At 37.2% G+C, this 19,640-nt stretch overlaps 2 protein-coding genes across 2 annotated transcripts; both read left to right on the plus strand.

Moving 5' to 3' along the window:
* The first annotated feature begins 4,654 nt into the window (after nucleotides 1–4,654).
* On the plus strand, nucleotides 4,655–9,928 carry LOC127656258 (zinc finger protein ZFP2-like). Its single transcript, XM_052144487.1, has 3 exons — nucleotides 4,655–4,893; nucleotides 5,763–6,033; nucleotides 6,379–9,928. The coding sequence occupies exons 1-3, from the start codon at nucleotides 4,873–4,875 to the stop codon at nucleotides 7,806–7,808; spliced, it is 1,722 nt and encodes a 573-aa protein (XP_052000447.1). The 5' UTR covers nucleotides 4,655–4,872; the 3' UTR covers nucleotides 7,809–9,928.
* A 1,481-nt stretch (nucleotides 9,929–11,409) lies between these two features.
* si:ch211-79k12.1 (uncharacterized protein LOC568891 homolog) lies at nucleotides 11,410–19,405 on the plus strand. Its single transcript, XM_052144505.1, has 7 exons — nucleotides 11,410–11,700; nucleotides 12,957–13,078; nucleotides 15,218–15,428; nucleotides 16,043–16,197; nucleotides 17,595–17,739; nucleotides 18,215–18,356; nucleotides 18,667–19,405. The coding sequence occupies exons 1-7, from the start codon at nucleotides 11,643–11,645 to the stop codon at nucleotides 18,752–18,754; spliced, it is 921 nt and encodes a 306-aa protein (XP_052000465.1). The 5' UTR covers nucleotides 11,410–11,642; the 3' UTR covers nucleotides 18,755–19,405.
* The last annotated feature ends 235 nt before the right edge of the window (nucleotides 19,406–19,640 follow it).

Here is a 19,640-nt window from a genome sequence, read left to right on the forward strand (position 1 = left end):
GAGAGAGAGAGAGAGAAAACAAAACATGATATAAATGACTCCTTTACACTGGATCTGTCCTCTAAAATGTCCTTGTATGCATCCCTTTCCAAATGCTCTCTTTCTCAACTTTTTATCTGATAATTAGTCTTAAAGAAAATAACCATCATCTTCATTTCCTCTTCTCTCCCCAACACCCATGTCCTCCTCTGCTCTTGCCTCATCGTCTCCCAGCTGCAAACGAGTGTGAGCACTATAAATGGCAAACCTCAACTGCTGTGTACTGTTAGTGGTCCTAAACTTATTAGTTGTGCAACACACTTGTGTGTTGATACACACTTTAAATAAACAACATTATAGGAATGATTTGTATTGTATTTTTTTTATTACATGTATTGGTTTCTTTTAAATATGTACTTATCTTACTGAAAATCCTAAATACTCCTAAACAATTGTACAATTCAGAGTATAGATTGTCTGTCCTCTGATATGGAGCCAGAAATATGACAAAATAATTTGAATTGTGTAAATTTGAATTATAGACTTTTGAATTTGAATTATCAGTGTGATTTTTCCAAATTTAATATTACGTTGTATTTTAAATAGGTTTGAATTTTGAATCCTTAAAAAGGTTTGAAATGAATTTAAAAATGTATAAGACTTTTTTCTGTTTCATAATTTAAAAATTATGAAACAGTAAAAAGGCTTATACATTTTTACATTGTTATTATTAACAATAATCAACATGACCCAAAATCGAACCTTTTTATGCTGCTTGTTTAAACTTATTTTGCAGCTTTGAAGATTTATGACAAGAAAACGTGAAATGTTCAATTTAAAATGATTCTGACAGTCAAACTAAAGATAAATGGCATAATGACTAAACATCAATAGGGATGTGCACTCTCCGTGTGAGAATGACAGTCATACTGTGTTTGTAACGTTTGTTGGAGTTTGGTGTGTAAATTAGCCATTAAATGCCTAACAATAAGCCTACAACTTGCATGAAATTAATCGTATAATGTAATCACACCTGCTAAATCCCACACATCTGAATGATCATTCGTGATGTTCATGTCTTGTGCTCAAAACGCACTTACAAACACCAACAAGTGTTTGAAATAACATCCGACTTGGATCTGATGTGGATTCCGATCACAGAATAAAGTAGAATTACATTCATTATTGAGTTATATTTGATACTTACTCTTACTCCGCTGAACATCGATGGCTCCTCTGTGGAGATCGTCAAGAGCACCAAATTCCTTGGTGTTCACCTGGCGGAGAACCTCACCTGGTCCCTCAACACCAGCTCTATCACCAAGAAAGCCCAGCAGCGTCTCTATTTTCTTCGAAGGCTGAGGAAAGCACATCTCCCACCCCCCATCCTCACTACATTCTATAGAGGGACTATTGAGAGCAGCTGCATCACTGCCTGGTTTGGGACTTGCTCCGTTTCGGACCGCAAAGCCATGCAGAGGATAGTGAGAACAGCTGAGAAGATCATCGGGGTCTCTCTTCCCTCCATCAAAGACATTTACAAAAAACACTGTATCCGCAAAGCAACCAGCATTGTGGACAACCCCACACACCCCTCACACAAACTCTTTACCCTCCTGCCGTCTGGCAAGAGGTACCGAAGCATTCAGGCCCTCACAGCCAGACTGTGTAACAGCTTCTTCCCCTAAGCCATCAGAGACTGGTTTGACACACACACACACACGTCCTGAGTTGCACTTTAACTTTGTCACTTTATACCTGGCTGCTACCTCAATAACTGCTATGTGCATAGAACACTATCTCATAGTATGTTATGTTTACGTTTTTAGAAACTGTCATCTTTTTGCACTACTGTGTACTGGTCGGCGCTGCACTGTCTCTCACTGTGCCTATCGTCCTGTTCATTGTTAGAAATTTCTTGTACTGTCCCGTACTTTTTGCACATGTTTGCACGTGCACTTAATATAGATATATAGGTATAGGTATTTTATTTAGTTGTGTAGTCTCATGTGGTCCTGTGTTTGTCCTATGTTGTTTTTATGTAGCACCATGGTCCTGGAGGAACGTTGTCTCGTTTCACTGTGTACTGTACTAACTGTATATTGTTGAAACGACAATAAAAACCACTTGACTTGACTTACGCATACTAATCTCTTTCATACTAAATATACTTTATACTAAAACAAATACCAGAGAACGCATAGACAAATGTCTCTTGTGCCGAGAATGTGCTAACGTGCTAACCATCAAAATATAAATCATAAAAGTTTAAGAACCACTTCATGGTCAGAATGGCGTGAATCTTCTGAATCACGTTCGCGCCAGAGGATTATTGCACCTCATCCTACAATTGGCCAAAATGCTCCATTCAACTTTTCCAAGACCCTCTACTCTTCCCTATGGAACACTGAAGCTTGATCTCTGACCCACTTTCTGTAGATCTGAATTTCTGCGATTTGAATTTTAGAATATTGAATTTGGTGTTCTGAATTTCTTCTACATTTTGAAAATTTGAAGCTGTATTTTTTAAAACGGATATTTACAGTGTAAGAATTCAGAACCAAAAATTTGCTGTTTGAAAATACATATATAAAATTGTGCCATAAAAAAAAAAAACAATTCAATTTGGTTAAATATGAAATGTCCAGGATTGGAGTTTAAAAAATTCAAATTCAAACCTATTTAAAATATTTAAAAAAAAACGTAATATTAAATTTGGCAAAATCAAACTTAAAATTCAAATTGTTTTGTCATATTTCTGGCTCCATACTCTGAGACACTGTAGGAGGTAGGAAGAGCAAGCAGCTTCTGTTTTCATTTAAATCGCCCCATCTAGTGTTCAAGGAATATTATACATTTACATTTATTCAGAAGTGCAATGAAAATAATAATAATAATAATAACTGTTATAATTTAATTCAGTTGAGGACATTGTTTCCACACGATATAAATTACTTTCTTTGATTTGTAATTAAAATGTAGGCTCTACTAAAATACTTTGTGTAAAAATACCCTAAATTAATTGATTTGAAATTAATTTAACTTATATTTGTTCAGTTCAAATTACTATATTGAACCCTGCAGCTTGTTGCCAGCTAGACACAAACACATTAGCATATATATATATATATATATATATATTTACAGGGTTGGGGAGTATCGGAATATGTGTAACGGGATTACGTATTTAAAATACAAAATATAAGTAACTGTTATTTACTATTTAAATAATTGGTAATTAGAAGTTACATTCAAAAAGTAGTTTGATTACTGAAGAGATTACTTTGCATTTTATTGTCATTTGTTTAATTTAATATTTAGTCCTTTCAGATGGAAAACATTAATACATATAAATGATGTGATCCAAAGTGCATTTGGTGTTCTGAGCAGTTTCTGAGTGTTGGTGAAGACAGATGATGTTTGGACCACTCAACATGTTTGGCAGACATGGGATAATGGTAATCACTTCATAGATTCAGAATTTATAATGTAACATTTTATTTTAACATGGTTGGCAGTTATTGGATGATGCTGGCCATTACTTTGAATCAGAATGAAGTATGCAAATGTCTGATGTAATGTCTGTAACGTCACAAAACCTTGAATAACCAACACTCCTGGAAACAATAAAAATTTTAATTAAAAAAATCTGACTTTCTATACCTGGGTATTTTTTTTACATTTCACAACTTAGTCCCACTGTCCTCATGTGTTGCCATTATTATTTAGGAAATTTTTTTTTTTTTTTTTGCATGTTCATTTGGTGCTACTAGTTATAAATCAAGAAGGGATATGGAAAATACACACAGCAGTCATGCTCGAGTCTCATTTGTAACAATACCTGTAGTATTGCATAAATGCCAAAGCAATAGGATAAGAGCATGAAAGCCATTAGCAGGAATCATAAGGGAAAACAGACAATTAGTGATCTGAACTGATCTTTGCCTAAATAAAGACAACGGGTCTAATGGGTCTAAATAATCATTCTTAGTGTGTATTTTGGATGGTTGTTACAGATTCTCAGCATCATTCAGGTTTATTACTATTATTATTATTATTATTATTATATATATTGTCCAGACCAAGTACCCTAGTTATTTTGATCATGCCTTAATTAAAGTAGGTTAGGCATTTTGAACGAAGCATCATGTTCAATATACAGTACACTGACACTTGCCCTAGTATGGAGGCATCAAATATCCATCATGCTTGATGAAGCACACTAGAAGTGGAATGATTGGGAAAAGTGCATCATAAAGTTAAAAATATGTAGTCACTAAGAAGTATGTTCATAATTTTATGAAAGTAATGCCCCTCCAAACATACAGTATATGGATACAGCACACTTGAAGAATGACATTGATTCTTACAAAAATACATTGTTTTTAAAGTTATTGTTTCTGCATACCATACCATAGCATACCATACATAGCTACTATAGTCACAACAGTTATCATTTATAAAACACTGACAAAATTTTTTAATAAAATAAGAAAATGACAGAGAGGCTAGCTTTGGAACGCATCTTACTCGGTTTGATCCCATTGTAAATTATTATGGTTTTACATTTGTAACAATACCTGTAGTATTGTATTTTGTCTGAAAATATGTTTGCCATGTTACAATATTGAAAGGTACCGAGTAGGAAAGGAAGGAATATAGTCACATGATCCATATCCCGGAAACACAGTCGCTTATGGTTAAAATGGCGATATGAGCAGCTACAGTATAACACAAAGTGGGGCAGTACAGTAAATGGAGAACAGCGTCTCCCTGCAGAGGACAATGATTAATCCGCCTTTCGCGGTTCACCGCAGGACTTGAAATGCCAACTTTACTTATTAATGTGTAGTAATAGAGGTGCATGCAAGAGTATGTAAGGGCACGCCACAAATGGACAAAGACAGACTCACAGTAAGTACATACAAAAATAAACATGAGCAATTAGGCTAGCAAGGCGTGTAAGGGACCGTTCAGACCGAACTCAGTTTTGCACTAAAACCCTAGCACAACGCGTAAACCATGACGCAAGTGTCTCGAGAAGCGCTTTAAAAGTTGACTTCCTTTCTTTTAATTATTTATTTTTACCTGACACGTCTAAAACAACGCGGCGCGATCTATGCGAGACTCGGTCTGTGTAGCTCATGTTTACATAGGTAAACATTTGAAAAAGAGCAGACAGACACAAATACGCTTTCGGTGTGAACGGCCCTTACCAGCAAATACAGAACATTCGTTACGTTAGAGTATGGTTCCCGTCTGTTTATTTTAAGGAACCTATTTCGAACGTTCTTGGAACCGTTTTTATGGGACATCCTAAAAATAATTTATAGCTACAGAACGTTCTATAAGGATTTTTTTTGTATTTTTTTAAGTTTTATTTTTATAAACAAACTAAGTTTCCCAGCACATTGCAGCACAAGACATTTAACAGCTTGGAAAATACTATTTGAAAAGAAACGCAGAAGCAAGTATTTATTTATTTTTATGTTCTGGCTTACATGTATTTAATTTCACAGCGCTATGGATGGATTCAAAGGTTTTGTTATTTAGTAAGATGTGTCACTTGATATTTGCACATAGAAACACTAATCACATCATGTTATGCGTACTACCCAAAGGTATCAATTTCTCATGATGCACTCTTATTTTATGCTCCTCATATGACTGGGGCCATATCCCAATGTTTTTAATTTCCATTAACATTGCTCTCATTTGAATTCAGTATCTCATACAATTTCACAGTATTTTCTAACAGTCTGTGACATTATTATTTTAAACAGACCGGTGCATGCTCTTGGCTGGAGATGCATACTTTCATTGGTGACCTTATGGCAGCTAGTGCATCAGTCTCTGGTCATCCACAGAGAGAGCAGCCTACTGAGGAAACACTGAGCTCTGCCTGGGAATCATCTAGGCCTGAGACTCTAAGACCCAAAGTCTCTCATCCTCCCCAGTCAAACTCATTCAGGCAGAGCCAGGTTAAAAGTGCTGTAGCTTTTGGTCTGCATTCTGAGGAAAGGGCAAGGGAATCCAAAGACCATGAAAGCCATGGTGAGTAAAAGTTACACTAGGCTGATAGTGTATTGCACCATTGTGTTTTAAATATAAACTTCCCCTCAAACGTTAGCCTCATTCATCATTCACTTTAATTGTATAATTTTTCATTACAATATACTGTAAGTGAACGGTGACTCCCCAGAATTCTGCTTAACATAACTTCGGTGTTCAGTGGAAGTCATACAGGTTTGGAACAACATATAAATTGACTACATTATGACATAATTTTCATTTTATGGTGACTTAACATATTCATTTTAAAGTATATGTTTGGTTTAGGTTATCTATTTTTTTACTCACTATTTTGTGACTGTGCATTTTGCTCTCCCTACTTTTTAGTTCAGCATTGTACCTGCACATGTTCTGGCTGCCCGCTTTCCTCATTTGCCTCGCATTCACTCCAGACCCAAAAACCCAGAGGCAGTCCTGTCTCACAAATCTTACCACCCTCACCTTCCCAGTCCACCCCACCACAGGTCAAAGAGCCCAGCTATGCCCCTGTTGGCCTGGGCTTGTGTCTGGGTTTGGGTCTTTCTTTGGAAGAGGAGAGCAATGTGCCTACAAGTACTTCTAACCCTGAGCCTGGCCACACCCAGCAGGAGGACAAAGGCACAAGCACGAACAGCCCAATCCCACATACAAACCCAGACTCCCCACCTGTTCAGGCCTTTCCCTGTCTATGCTGTCACCGAAGGATTCAATCCAGCACACAACTTCTGCACCACCAAAAGGACCCAGATGCCCACCCCTACCACCATTACCATCACCACCATCAGTGCCCTCTCACCTCGTGCATGCCATGTGCACAGTTGCACCATGCTGCCCAGTCACTCCCCTCCTTCCCATGCCTGTCCTGTCAGCGCTCCTTCCCCACCTGCACCCAGCTCTTGCGCCATCACCAAGGCCACGCACAGCAGGAGGGCATGCAGCAGCTTCCGTGCATGCATTGCAACGTGTCTTTCCTCAGGCCTTCACAACTGCTGCAGCATCAGCGTACCCAGCATGCATCCAAGGCAGGCGGCTTCCTTTGTGCAGAGTGTGGGCGTGCATTCAACTCTCACAGCAATCTGCGCATCCACCTCAATGTGCACACTGGCGCCCGGCCGTACAGCTGCACAGTCTGTGATAAGAGCTTCAGCCAATCAGGGGCACTTAAGATTCATCGCCGAATGCACACCGGAGAGAGGCCGTACACCTGTTCTTATTGTGGGAGGGGTTTCCCTCACCTGGCGGGTGTGAGAGCCCATCAGCGTACACACACAGGGGAGAAACCTTACCGCTGCACCCAGTGTGGGAAATGCTTTACTCAGTCTGGGGCCCTAAAGATCCACAATCGGATCCACACTGGTGAGAGGCCTTTCATCTGCAGCCTCTGTGGGAAGAGCTTCTCCAATCGATCTGGTATCCGCTTTCATCACCGCACTGTTCATGGGATTGTGACAGAGCCCAACTCTGTGGGCAGGCCTAGCCTGGCTGCTAATGCATCATCCCCTGGTTCAAACTTCCAGAGAATCCAAGGCTCTGGTCAAGATACTGATAATTCCAGCAGTCTCAACAAGATCCGTTTCCGGCAAATGGAAGAGAGGACTCCATCCAGCAAAGGACAGTTAAGTGGCGATGGGGAAAAAAGAGCCCTTCCATACGCCTGTGAGGACTGCGGTCAGCGCTTTCCAGATGCTCCATCTAGAAACAGACACCAGACATTACAACACTACTCTACGGAAGAGAGAGAGATGGAAGAGGGGGGAACAGATAAGACCAAGGAGTAGAAAGAAACATCTGACAACAACTATAACATTGCTGGGTAAGTGACTTTCAAAAACGAGGGAAGAGAAAACAAAGACAACTTGAAAATGTGTTGAGCCAGATGTATTTGAGCTGTTTCACAACCTGTAACAGGGCTAAGAACTGGTATCAGTCCATTTATACTGACTATTCCTGTTTTGATCATGTAAGATTCTTTTGCCTATGAATTGTGCCTCAAAAAATCTAAACCTTGTGTTGTGAAATAGCACCTTGAATATTAAATATACACTCTCTGAGCACTTTATTAGGAACACTATGTCCTAATAAAGTGCTTGTAGCGGTCTTCTGCTGCTGTTGCCCATCAGCCTCAAGGTTCGACGTGTTTTGCATTCTGAGATGCTATTCTGCTCACTTCAGTTGTACAGAGCGTTTATCTGAGTAACCGATGTGAACATTAACTGAATCTCCTGACTCATATCTGCATGATTTTATGCATTGCACTGCTGCCACACAATTGGTTGATTCGATAATCGCATGAATATGTAGGTGTACAGGTGTTCCTATTAAAGTGTTCAGTGAGTGTATAACCTAGCCAAATTCTGAATAAAGGTGTTTGTTTGAATTAATTCATAATTGCAAAGATTTTGTGTTGTTTTTATTTAGCTTTTTTAAACTGAAAATATGGTAAAGTATTTTAAATTTTGTTGGTTGACCTAATCTTCTCTTTACGTATTGTTTAAGTTGTTTTGTGTACCTGATGTATGTGCAAGTATTTTGTATCCATTTGGTGAGAGTTGTAAATTCTGTTAATATTTCTGTGTTCATATGACCTTTTAGTACTGTTTTGATGATGAACATGATTATGAAAATTTGTCATTGAAGCCATGGCTAGGTTTACTATATGAGGAAGAAGTTACAGTATGTGTGGATAGATGGAGGTAAATGTGCCTTTCTTCATAGGAATCTTGCAAAGCAAATGCAAACTAAGTCCAAATTTAAGATTCTGGCTTCAAAAGTCAAAGATCTAAATATGGTAATCAACAATTTAATGGTTACAACATATTTGTAAATTTGCGATATAAACAAATGTTTTATCACAAAAATACAATAATAGTTTTAGAATGATTGCAGGTTTGCAATTAAATGAATAAAGGTATGCTTACCAGACTTTAGATTAAAGCACCTAAGCATGTTGCAAGTAGGGCCAATATTACGACATCATTAGGACATGTCAGCTACCTGTCAAGTGTGCATTATAAAGGGACTGACAGTACACAAGACTAAATGTAGTGTAGAGGTGTTTTTTTTTTTTTTTTAATAGGCCAATTTTGTGAACATAGTGATTTATAAATTTGTATGATAACAGCAAATTAAAAGTGGAAAAATATTGTCCAATACTTTTGTGTGTATATTGCATATCTTCATTATTACACTGTTGATATGAGCATCAACCTCTTTAATACACCTGTACTATGGATATAAATGGATAATTGTAGAGCGCAATGATTGTAACCTCACAACCCTGAGCATCAGAATCTTCTTTTTCCCTTCTTTTTGGTAAAACTTTACAATAAGATTCCATTATTTAATGTATTAGGTGTCATGTACAAACAATGAACAATATATATTTTTTCTATTAACCTTAGTTAATGTTAGCTGATAAAAATACAATTGTTCATTGTCAGTTAATGTTTGTTCATAGAGTATTAACTAATGCATTGTTTGATTTAAAAAATGTGTTTATGTTGAAATTAACATTAACTAAGATTAATAGATGCTGTAACAGTATTGTTAATTATAGTTAATTTTTTACTAATGTTGTTAATTAATGTTAACAAATGGAACCTTATAGTAAAGTGTTACCTTTGTGTACTGTCACTTTAGCTCCAGTCTATATGTTAATTGCATACTGTACATTTATCAACAAAAACAACCTTGTGGCATATTACAGTGAAGTATCTCATTTTAACAAGGATTATTTGTTTTGTTTTCAGATAAAATAAGCTTTTCAATTCTTCTGTTACAATAATGATCAGTGTAGCCACATTCTTTGTCTCTTCATTGAAAGAAAGCAGTGGACTGTGTGTTCATGCCCTTTTATAATGCTATTTTAGGCTAATAAAACCTCTGGCATCTTTAATAATTGTACTGCTGATTCATTTCGACATACAGAGTTGATGATGAACAGTTTAACTTTTTACATGCATTAAATGATTTGTCCAACCTGATTGACATACTAGTTGTGTAACAGAACTGTGATACTTTGACAAAGAAGTACAAAAACATTTTGATATTAATAGTCTTGGACATTCTGCAAAATCCAATCTGCAGAACAAATATTAGCAACATAAATACAATTTACATTTCATTTAAAAAATGTAATTCACACATTTAAATGACTTTTGGGCAACATTACAAACTCTTGCACTTTTGAGGGAAATTATAAGTGTTTGGAAAATAATCATACACCAAACAGTTTTTGTTTGGTGTATTATCATAATCCAAACACTTCTAATTTCCCTCAAAAGTGCAAGAGTTTGTAATGTTGCCCAAAAGTGATTTCATTCATATTTACGGAACTTTCTACTGTAAAATGTATGATACCTTCCAGACCAACACACATGGTTAACCAGGCCTTCATGATAGCCATTGTTTTTTTGTTTTTTGACATGCAGAAAATGGGAATATGGCTTTGTCAGCATAAAAATAAATGAATAAATACATACTTAATATACAGTCAATATTCACAAATACAATTCTAGCTATGTCTGTACTTCCTCGAAAAGTCACCATTGTTGAGTCACCCAGAGGCTGTATGAAATTAGGAAATTACTCTAAGGTCAATTCACGGGGACTTTCCATTGCGCCTCGGTAAAGGCTACATCACCTGTATACTGCCATTTCAAATGAATGAGGCTATGATCACCTTTATCCTAAAATGGATTTATATTTCAATTATTATTAGCATAGTTATTATTATTGTTTACATTTATAATTATCTTTAGATCTTAATGTATAGGCCCCCATGTGTAATTATCGAACAAAATAGTGTATAGTCCCTTATCTGTGTTAGCCTACCGTATGTCTATGGGCAAAGTGGTTTGGTCAGGCAGGTCTGTCAGCAAATAAACAGGTTCAATGAATAGTATTTTCTGGCAACTTAATGTACTCTAACTCACATCTTTTCGTTCTTTCCTCCAATTCTGCTGTTTAGTGGGTTAACCAGTTAAAATACTATGCACTGCATATCCTTGAGACACTAACAAGCCCGCAGCGTCCACATTACGCATTAGTCGATTTAATACAGCGTTTCCTTGGAACGCATGCGCCTCACGTCTTTTATTCCTTTGCAAAGTGAATTTAATTAAACACTCACTATAAAAATTCTGTTTAAACTGACATTATGCTTAACAACGGGGATTGTTATAACCTTCATTTTAAGAAGCGAATGTTTCTGTTTTGAAATCGAGGGGAATTTGAATCATGACATTGGACGGGGAAAAACACAAGCCACGATAACCTTTTGAAATCCACCTACTTCTTTCTGACCGTTTTGCTGGATACAAGTGACGCTACAGATTAGCAAGCGGTGCTTGGCATACGTTTTGAGGCCATGGCGCGATAGTTTTGTCTACAGGAAAAAGTGCTAGCTAGAACAAACAGATAACTTGCCATAATTATAATATTAGTGCACTTTATTAATCGTTAATGGAATGTTTGTAACAAAAATATAGAACGTACCCAAGTTGACGCAAGCGCCGCCTTCTTCCGCGCTCATTAAAAGTGTTTACAAACTTTCGTTCTGCCAGAAGTTGTTTTTCAAGCACAGAAGTCAAGAGAGTCACGCATCCTTCAAAATGAGAGCCCTAATGTTCCTCGTAGTGCTGGCGCTCACCTATCTACAAAGCTCCACTGGTAACTAACATGTTGTTCGTTTATGTATTCGCGCACTATTATTTTAATGTCTTTCGCTGTTTCTTCCTTATGCAGACACTCTATTGTTCTCATAAACAGGAACGGTCAGTTTATCCACTAAAACCAATTTAATCAGATGAGGTGCACAATTTTAAAACTAGAAAATATGTTAATGATTCTGACGATATTCAATACTGTATGTTTGTTTACGTTACGTTATTTATTTATTTGACTTATTATTCCTTTCCTGCTTGTTAATATTATTTAAGCTTCTTAGCCCAAAATAAAAAGTTTCTGCAGCATACCTCCAGAATTACACACCTGGAAATATAATTTGTCAGAACGATGTGCTATTGGTTTTCTCAGAAATAATCCAATCTGTGTTTCTGCAATAAAGTGAAATTCAAAGTGTTTGTATTGATGTAACGTTACAGGGTCATATTAAACATGGTGAGTCTTATAATGAAATGGGCTGCTTCCTAAACATTATCTTTGCGAAAGCCTTCAGAAACCCATTTGGGAATTAAGGTCGCATTGCACACTTCTTCAAGTGATCTTGTGTATATCAGCTGAGACTTGGAATTTGTCACAAAAGCCTACCTAATTGTGCACCCCATCTTAAAGCAACCATTTAGACAACATTTTAAGAAAACTAAATTACACATTTGAATGTGGCATGTGAATTCAGGCTCTGTAATTGTCTTCATGTGCTTCATTTAACAATAATAAGTGTTGTGTAAGAGTAAAGGATGTAAAAGCAAATGTATATATAGCCAACATCTTTCGCCTCACATTCACAACATTTAGCATCAGATAGTGTTTTATGACATCATTCTCATATTTCTGTTGTTGACATGGCTGGTGTGCTACCAGGGCAAAACAAAGCCAAACCAGGAAGTTAAGAAAAAAATCGAGTGACTACATAACTAACCCACATTTTTTTTTTAAAGAAAATGAGGGACGAGTAAAAATATTTTTTTGTGGTAATTAACATTGTGCCACAAATGCTGTCGATTGAGCTAAACTTGAATTGAACCCGGAATATTCCTTTAAGAAAGAAATTGGGAACGGTGATCTGATATAACAACTATTTCCACAGAAAACAGCTTATTCCACTTAAAATTACGTAAAAATATTTACATTTAAGAGTAAGAAATTCTTATTTAGAGCAACTTACAAAAAAGTGCATACAAATGAGAAACTAAACAAGCAGAAAGTTAATTTAATGCTGCATTTTGTTTTCGTATGCTCCTCAGCTTCTTTGGTCATAAAAGGTCCATCCCAGCAGATTTTGGAAGGACAGGATGTGACGCTGGAGTGTGTGGACACATACTCTGAGTTGAATATGAGCTCAGTGCACTTTGAGAGGTTCTCTAAGGTAACATTGCTTACACAACAGCAAGGAAATGTCTCTAAGATAATGTGCTTTGATGTGCATTTGTCTGTAAATGCCAAGAAAACGGCAGATTGAAACTGAAATGACACCTGTTTCTCTTGGGAAATTAGGAGTGTTCATGTTGATTGTGCTGTCTGTGCATGCCCTCTAGATGCTACAGATCTGATTACTGTAAACAGAAGCATAGAGTTCTAAAATTACAAACATATTTGTCAGGGCAGATTACCTGCACCTATTACAAATTTTTTCTTCCCCCACAATTTCTCTCATTTTTTGTAGACAAACTAATATAGACAATGAAAGGATATAATAACAAATAAGGAATAATAACATTATCATCTGAATGTATTTGTTTAGAGATCAATACTGAATGTAGTATTTAAAAAGCAGGTGGCATTGTTTGTTTTAGCAGGCTTCAGAGAGCTGATATTCTGGGTTTAATTAGTATCTGGCAGTGAGAAGAATCTACGGAGGATTCACAACATCTGCTGCTTCTGTCTGTTTGTCACCTTTTACATGCACATTTGTGCATAAAAAAGGAGTTCCATATCATCAGTCACAGAGACAGATGTTTTGCAAACTCTCATTACTCTGTGTTTGTGAGACCCAAGTGCCATGTCCCTGAATATCTACTTCCTCCAAGCATAACACATGTAATCAAATTTAGAAAGTGATCTCTATCTCAGTTAAAGACATATCTCAAGTCATAGGCCAGCTTTTCTTAAGATAGAACAAGTATTCAAACAATAAGTGATAATCTATCCCAAAATGAAAATTCTCTTTATCCTCCTGAGACCTCACGTCCACGTGTGTGGACATTATGTTTTGGCTTCACTGTAGGCTATGCATCATTTCATTTGAACTGACTGTTCTTAGTTCAGTAGACTCTTGGCTGCCATTAAAGGCTTAAAAACTCAACACACAGAGTCCTGTGACAAAACAGCTTGGAGACGATCTTAGTTGAGTTTTTCTTTGGGAGAAATTACAACAAAACTATTATCTGGTTAAAAAAAACTCATTAAGTTTTTCATTAAAACCTGTTTGAGTCAAAAGAGTAGAGTCTCTAGGATCATCTGATATGCCATTTTAAAAATGGAATTGATTTATCTCAAAATGGCACACTGTTAAACAGAATGACCACGTATGTGCCAATGGTGGCTCAGCGGTTAAGGCTCTGGGTTACTGACTGAAAGGTTGGGGGTTCAAGCCCCAGCACTGCCAAGATACCACTGTTGGGCCCTTGAGCAAGGCCCTTGAGCCTATCTGCTCCTGGGGTGCTGATTCATGGCTGAACCTGCTCTCTGACCCCAGCTTAGTTGGGATGTGTGAAAACAACTGCATTTCATTGGCTCTGTACCTGTACTCTGCACAGTGACAATAAAAGTTGAATCTCTTAATCTCTCTAAAGGCTAATTTTCCTTAAAATATCCTATATTTACTGTGCATTAACATATTGAGAATCAATGGATGTATCCAAAAGCTGGAAAATTTTAATTTTGGAGGCTGTATACAGATTTAGGATAACATGGTGCATTTCAAACTGTTCTGAGATCATTGCAAATAGACCGCACTCTGAAGGTTAAGTCATTCCCTAATTAGGGAGCAAGGGAGCATCCTATAGCTTTCCTGTGCAGCCAAATGCATTCTCTCCTAACATCCAGTCAGAAGTTCAGTTTCATGCTGCAGATGATGTTTGTACCACTCAACATGTTTAACAGGCATGAGACAAAGGTAATCGGTTGGCTACATAGGGTCAGAAATTTTCAAGCAAAGTTTTATTTTAACATAGTTGGCAGTGATTGTATGATGCTGGCCATTATTTGGAATCAGAATTATTTATGCAAATTTCGGATGTAACGTATGTAACATCTCAAAAACATGAATAACCAACACTCCTGGAAACACAATATGTTGTAAAAAATCTGACTTTCTATAACTTGGTATTTTTTTTAATTTGATAACTTAGTCCTACTGTTCTCATATGTGGACATACATTTTTAGGATTTATTAGTTACAAATCAAAAAGGGGAATGGAAAATGCACACAGCAGTCACACTCCAGTCTCAGTCAGGAGGTTATTACATCTACAGTAAGTGAAAATTCCCATTTCTTCTTTTACAGTACATGAACAGGTGGTACCGACTCGAGTCAGATCAGGTGTATTTCTACCGCCGCTGTTTCCTGTATGATGTGGATGTGAGAAGAGAGGAGGGCAGATTGCTCCTCCTCATCTCCAGCATCCAGTCGTGGTCTGAGGGTCCATACCGCTGTATCTCCGAGAATGCTTCTGCACCATACAACACCTCCCAGCCCCTCACCATCCCCATTCACTGTGAGTCATACCTCTGCCAAGTACTCCCATCAGAAGCTGTATGAATCTTTATGAAACTATTTACTGTATGTATATTGAGCAGGTATATAAATCCCCATTGATTGTTTCAAACATAAATTGATTCATAGAAATCTAGATTGTATATGCTTTACGCTTTAATCTATCCATTGTGTGTTATGTGTGGATATGACATTTTGTCACAAGGAAGTTTTATATTATAGAGTTAAAGAAGATAAATAAAACTCCTTAACTCCCAAGATAAGAGAATCAATATATTTTTCAGTGGCTTTGCTGTGCTCGGGGATGAGTTGACACCGTTGACTTATTGGAAAACTGAGTGAAAAAATAGGTGGATTAATACAGAGAAGTTCAATAAGCAAAACTAATGGAGACAAGATGATCCATGCCCACACTGTATTATAGCAGCTGACTATACTGCAATAACACTGTAATCATTAATCCATCACTGTAACCAACAAGATTCTCAAATTGAATAATGACAAAATGCTTGGAATTTTTGTGTGCCAGTTGCTTGTTTACATGCTATGCAAATGTATCCAAGTGATGCAAATTTAGTCCATCCTTTTTATCCACCTATGCTTTCTCTTTCTCAGATATGCGAGAGCTGTCGGTGCACAGGGCTGGTTTAGGCTACTTGACTCGTTATTTCAACTCCGTGCAGGACCTAAAAGTAAGATCAGGGGATGATGTGGAGCTGGAATGTTCCACCTCTGCTTCTGAGACACCTGAGTACTTCTGGGCCAAAGAGGTGACAGATTTAATAACCCATGTTCTTTCTTTTCTTTTTCACTCTATTTTTGAGTAGAGTCATATTTTTGTGTCTCTGCAGTTTGGTAAACAACATTTGAACCTGAACCTGAATATTCTGCCTGCTACATAACTGCAGTAATGGGATTGTAATGGTCTGTTTTTATAAACTGAACATGTAGGTTTTTCATACATCTGAGAGAAACGCCTTGTGTGCGAATATCCCAGGAGATCAGCAGCTACAGATATACTCAAGCCAGCTCATGTGGCATCAGCAATCACCACTGTCCAAATCACTGTGATCACAGAATTTTTTCCCCATTCTGATGGTTTATGCAAACATTAACTGAAGCTCCTGATCTGTATCTGCCTGATTTTATGCACTGCACTGCTGCCACATGATTGGCTGATTAGATAATCGCATGGATGACGGGGTCCAAACGTGGATCCACTATAGAAAGAACCTTGTATTTTTTTTTTTCTCAAACCAGAATATCCCTCCAAATGTCAGTGTGTGGGTTTATAGATGGCCATAGAGTTTCATGAGATGGATTGTTGTTGAACTATACAATCCTGTTATTCAGGATGACAGTCTGTTCAGTATTACAATTCACAAATGTGCATTGTCATTCCCCATCAGTTAACCCATGCATCTTCAGTGGTGTTTGGAGTACAAATATATATTACCCAAAGTCGTATTTTCACCTAGTCTGGGTATCAATAACTTTTCTATTAAAAATGCACAACAATTTGTTACCAATGACATGATTTAATAAGAGAAGGTTCCTATAATAGAAAGCAGAAAAGTCAGCTTCCCTTAAATGGCAGAGCAAAGCTACGTACGTGGAAAAAGTTTGGAGCCAATGGATTGGTTTAAACAATGGTGTTTCAGCCAGAAATTGGCTTGACTGGGAATCCTCTTAATACACTTACATTTGAATTTAAATATACTTTGTTTGCAGGCTGCACAAACTCCTCCAGTGCCAAAGGTATTTTTGTATGGTTATGTGTTCTCACCAGTTTTTGCACAGGCACTTGTTATCTGCATTGTATAGTGTGGTTATTTTTATATCTACTTAATTACATGCTCTATACTCGATATTTCTCAAGTTCAATGCTACATTATTACTCTGCATAGCCAATATTATGGGTAAATTACATAGTTATTCCCCTTTCTCTGTTGGATTCATACCTTTTAGTGGTTTTTGGTTTGAGATGTTTTTCTTTTCTGTTGTATTTTCTATTGAAAAAGTTGGTAGAATTTCACCCTTTATGTTCCCTTCCTAAGAACATTTATTATGCCTGCCTTATCTTTCTTGCGTCAGATATTTCCTGTAGTTCCTGGTTTACTTTTCACTTCCCTTTTTAACTTTTTAGTCGTCTATGTTTTCTATCAAGGGAGAAGACTGGATTTTGCCCTCCAATAAGTTGAAGTTGGAACAGGTGAGGGCCATGGATGGAGGGAGATACACCTGTACGGCTCAGTCCCCCACTGTGCAATCCCTCATGAAGAAACAAACAATCAGTGTCACTGTTTTGCCAGGTCAGAGCTACCAGAAGGGGGCCACATTGTGCTGCTTTTAATAAACTGCTTAAGCTGAACTTGAGTTGATTTGTTCATATACAGTATGTTCATGATTTGAACAAATCATATTTATAGTTTCCATTCAGTGGCACTAAATCAACAATTCAACATCCAAAATGTGTTCACTTTTCAGTTTAAGAGTTTTCTCCTACTTATGTAAGACTGCCCTTTTATATAAAATATTGACCTTTTATTCGCTCATAAACAATCTATATCTCGTTACCATGTGAACCACTGATCCAGAATAGCAAGACAATTACCCACAATTAGCTCACCGGCCTAAGGCTGAGCTATTTATACTAAAGTGTTGATCAAGTTAAAATGGTTGCTCAGGTTTTTTGACGTTATCTTTTGTAACTAAACGTTTTAGGAGCGTTTGATGAAATAAAAAGACAAACATTGGTAACTGTTTCTGTCTGCTTATGTCTCACAGAGGATGCAGCATGGTATGAGTCAACCACTGGTCATGTTGCTCTCATGGCATCTGCTGCAGGATTAGTCCTTCTGGTGATTATACTATCCATGACTGCCTACCTCTGCCGCCGAGCCAAACAGAGGAAGAGCAAGGGACCCATGTAAGTACTCCAAGGCACCCTAGTAGAACTAAGAGGTGTGGCTTCTGCAAAAATGTGCAGTGATTTATGTAACTTTGACCTTAGTCATGTCAAATTTTTTATGTGTATTTCATTAATGATTACTTCTCTCCCCCCAGTTCTTCTCACTCCCAAAGAGTTGTACACACAGGCTGGTCTACCGTACATGCATATAACTGCATGTCTCTCTAACCATGTCTGTCCTTTAGGCAAACATCTTGTTTTATTCTGGGTGATAAAGCACTCACTCTTCTGTCTTCATTCCTCATATTTCCGTCTCTCTTCCTTTCAGTGATGACTGCTCCCAGAAGAAACCCATCTACAGGTCCAGTGTGGAGTCCCTGCCCTCCACCATGTCTGACAAGCAGCCACTGGTGTAGAGTGAGATTGATGGAGGACCAGAGTGAGGAGAGAATAGAAGACAAGAGAAAAACTATAAGGGAATATTGCGTGAAAGCGACTAGACAACTTTTGTTCACAGATTTTATTATGCCATTTGGTCTTTACTCATATATATTATTAGAAGACTGTCTATGTAGTGAAATGAAAAAAATACAAAGATGGCACAGATTACTGTTTTTCCACAGCGGGTCCTTTCTAGAGTGTTTACCAGTGCTCGTCAACAAAAGGTGTGCAATTTTCTCTGAATTGATTCAACAGCCCAGCAAAATTGAGAAATGCTTAAAAATATGCTTTTGTGGGATGACCTTTTCTTTTATTTTTTTTTGTAATTTTTTTTACCATTCTTGGGTTGAAAACAGGCATTTTTCTTTCTTTGCAAACCAATCATTTTCTCTTTTTAGGGAAATCACTGTCTGCAGGGGATCAGATCATTTATTCAGATGGAAAATTGGGTTGCGTTAAATAAATGTATAATGTTCTGTTTTGCTTTAAAGGAGCATAGATAAGATCCAGTCTATCACTGAACCAATTACTCTTGAGCTCTTTGAAACTCTTGCACTTTTTGCACAAGTTTGATTTTCCCTGTATATCTTTGAATTTAAAGCTTTTAAACTGTTTTTACAACATAATCGCCCTCCAGTGTTGTTTCTGATCTAATTAAGATGGCAACTCACTATCATCTCTATGTACATTAAATGGCTTTACTGCAGTTCTAAAATTTCTCAAAGCTCTTTCCATTTCCTACTGATACCAGTCAGTCCTTTGAGACAGTCAAGAGTTTAAGACAGTCTGATACTCAAAACATGTACTTAGTGAGCTGGTTTTATGAGTGTTTGGAGAACATTACATTAAATTTAAGCCTCA

The sequence above is a fragment of the Xyrauchen texanus genome, chromosome 15, assembly GCF_025860055.1.
Source record: "Xyrauchen texanus isolate HMW12.3.18 chromosome 15, RBS_HiC_50CHRs, whole genome shotgun sequence".
NCBI classification, from domain to species: Eukaryota; Metazoa; Chordata; class Actinopteri; order Cypriniformes; family Catostomidae; genus Xyrauchen; species Xyrauchen texanus.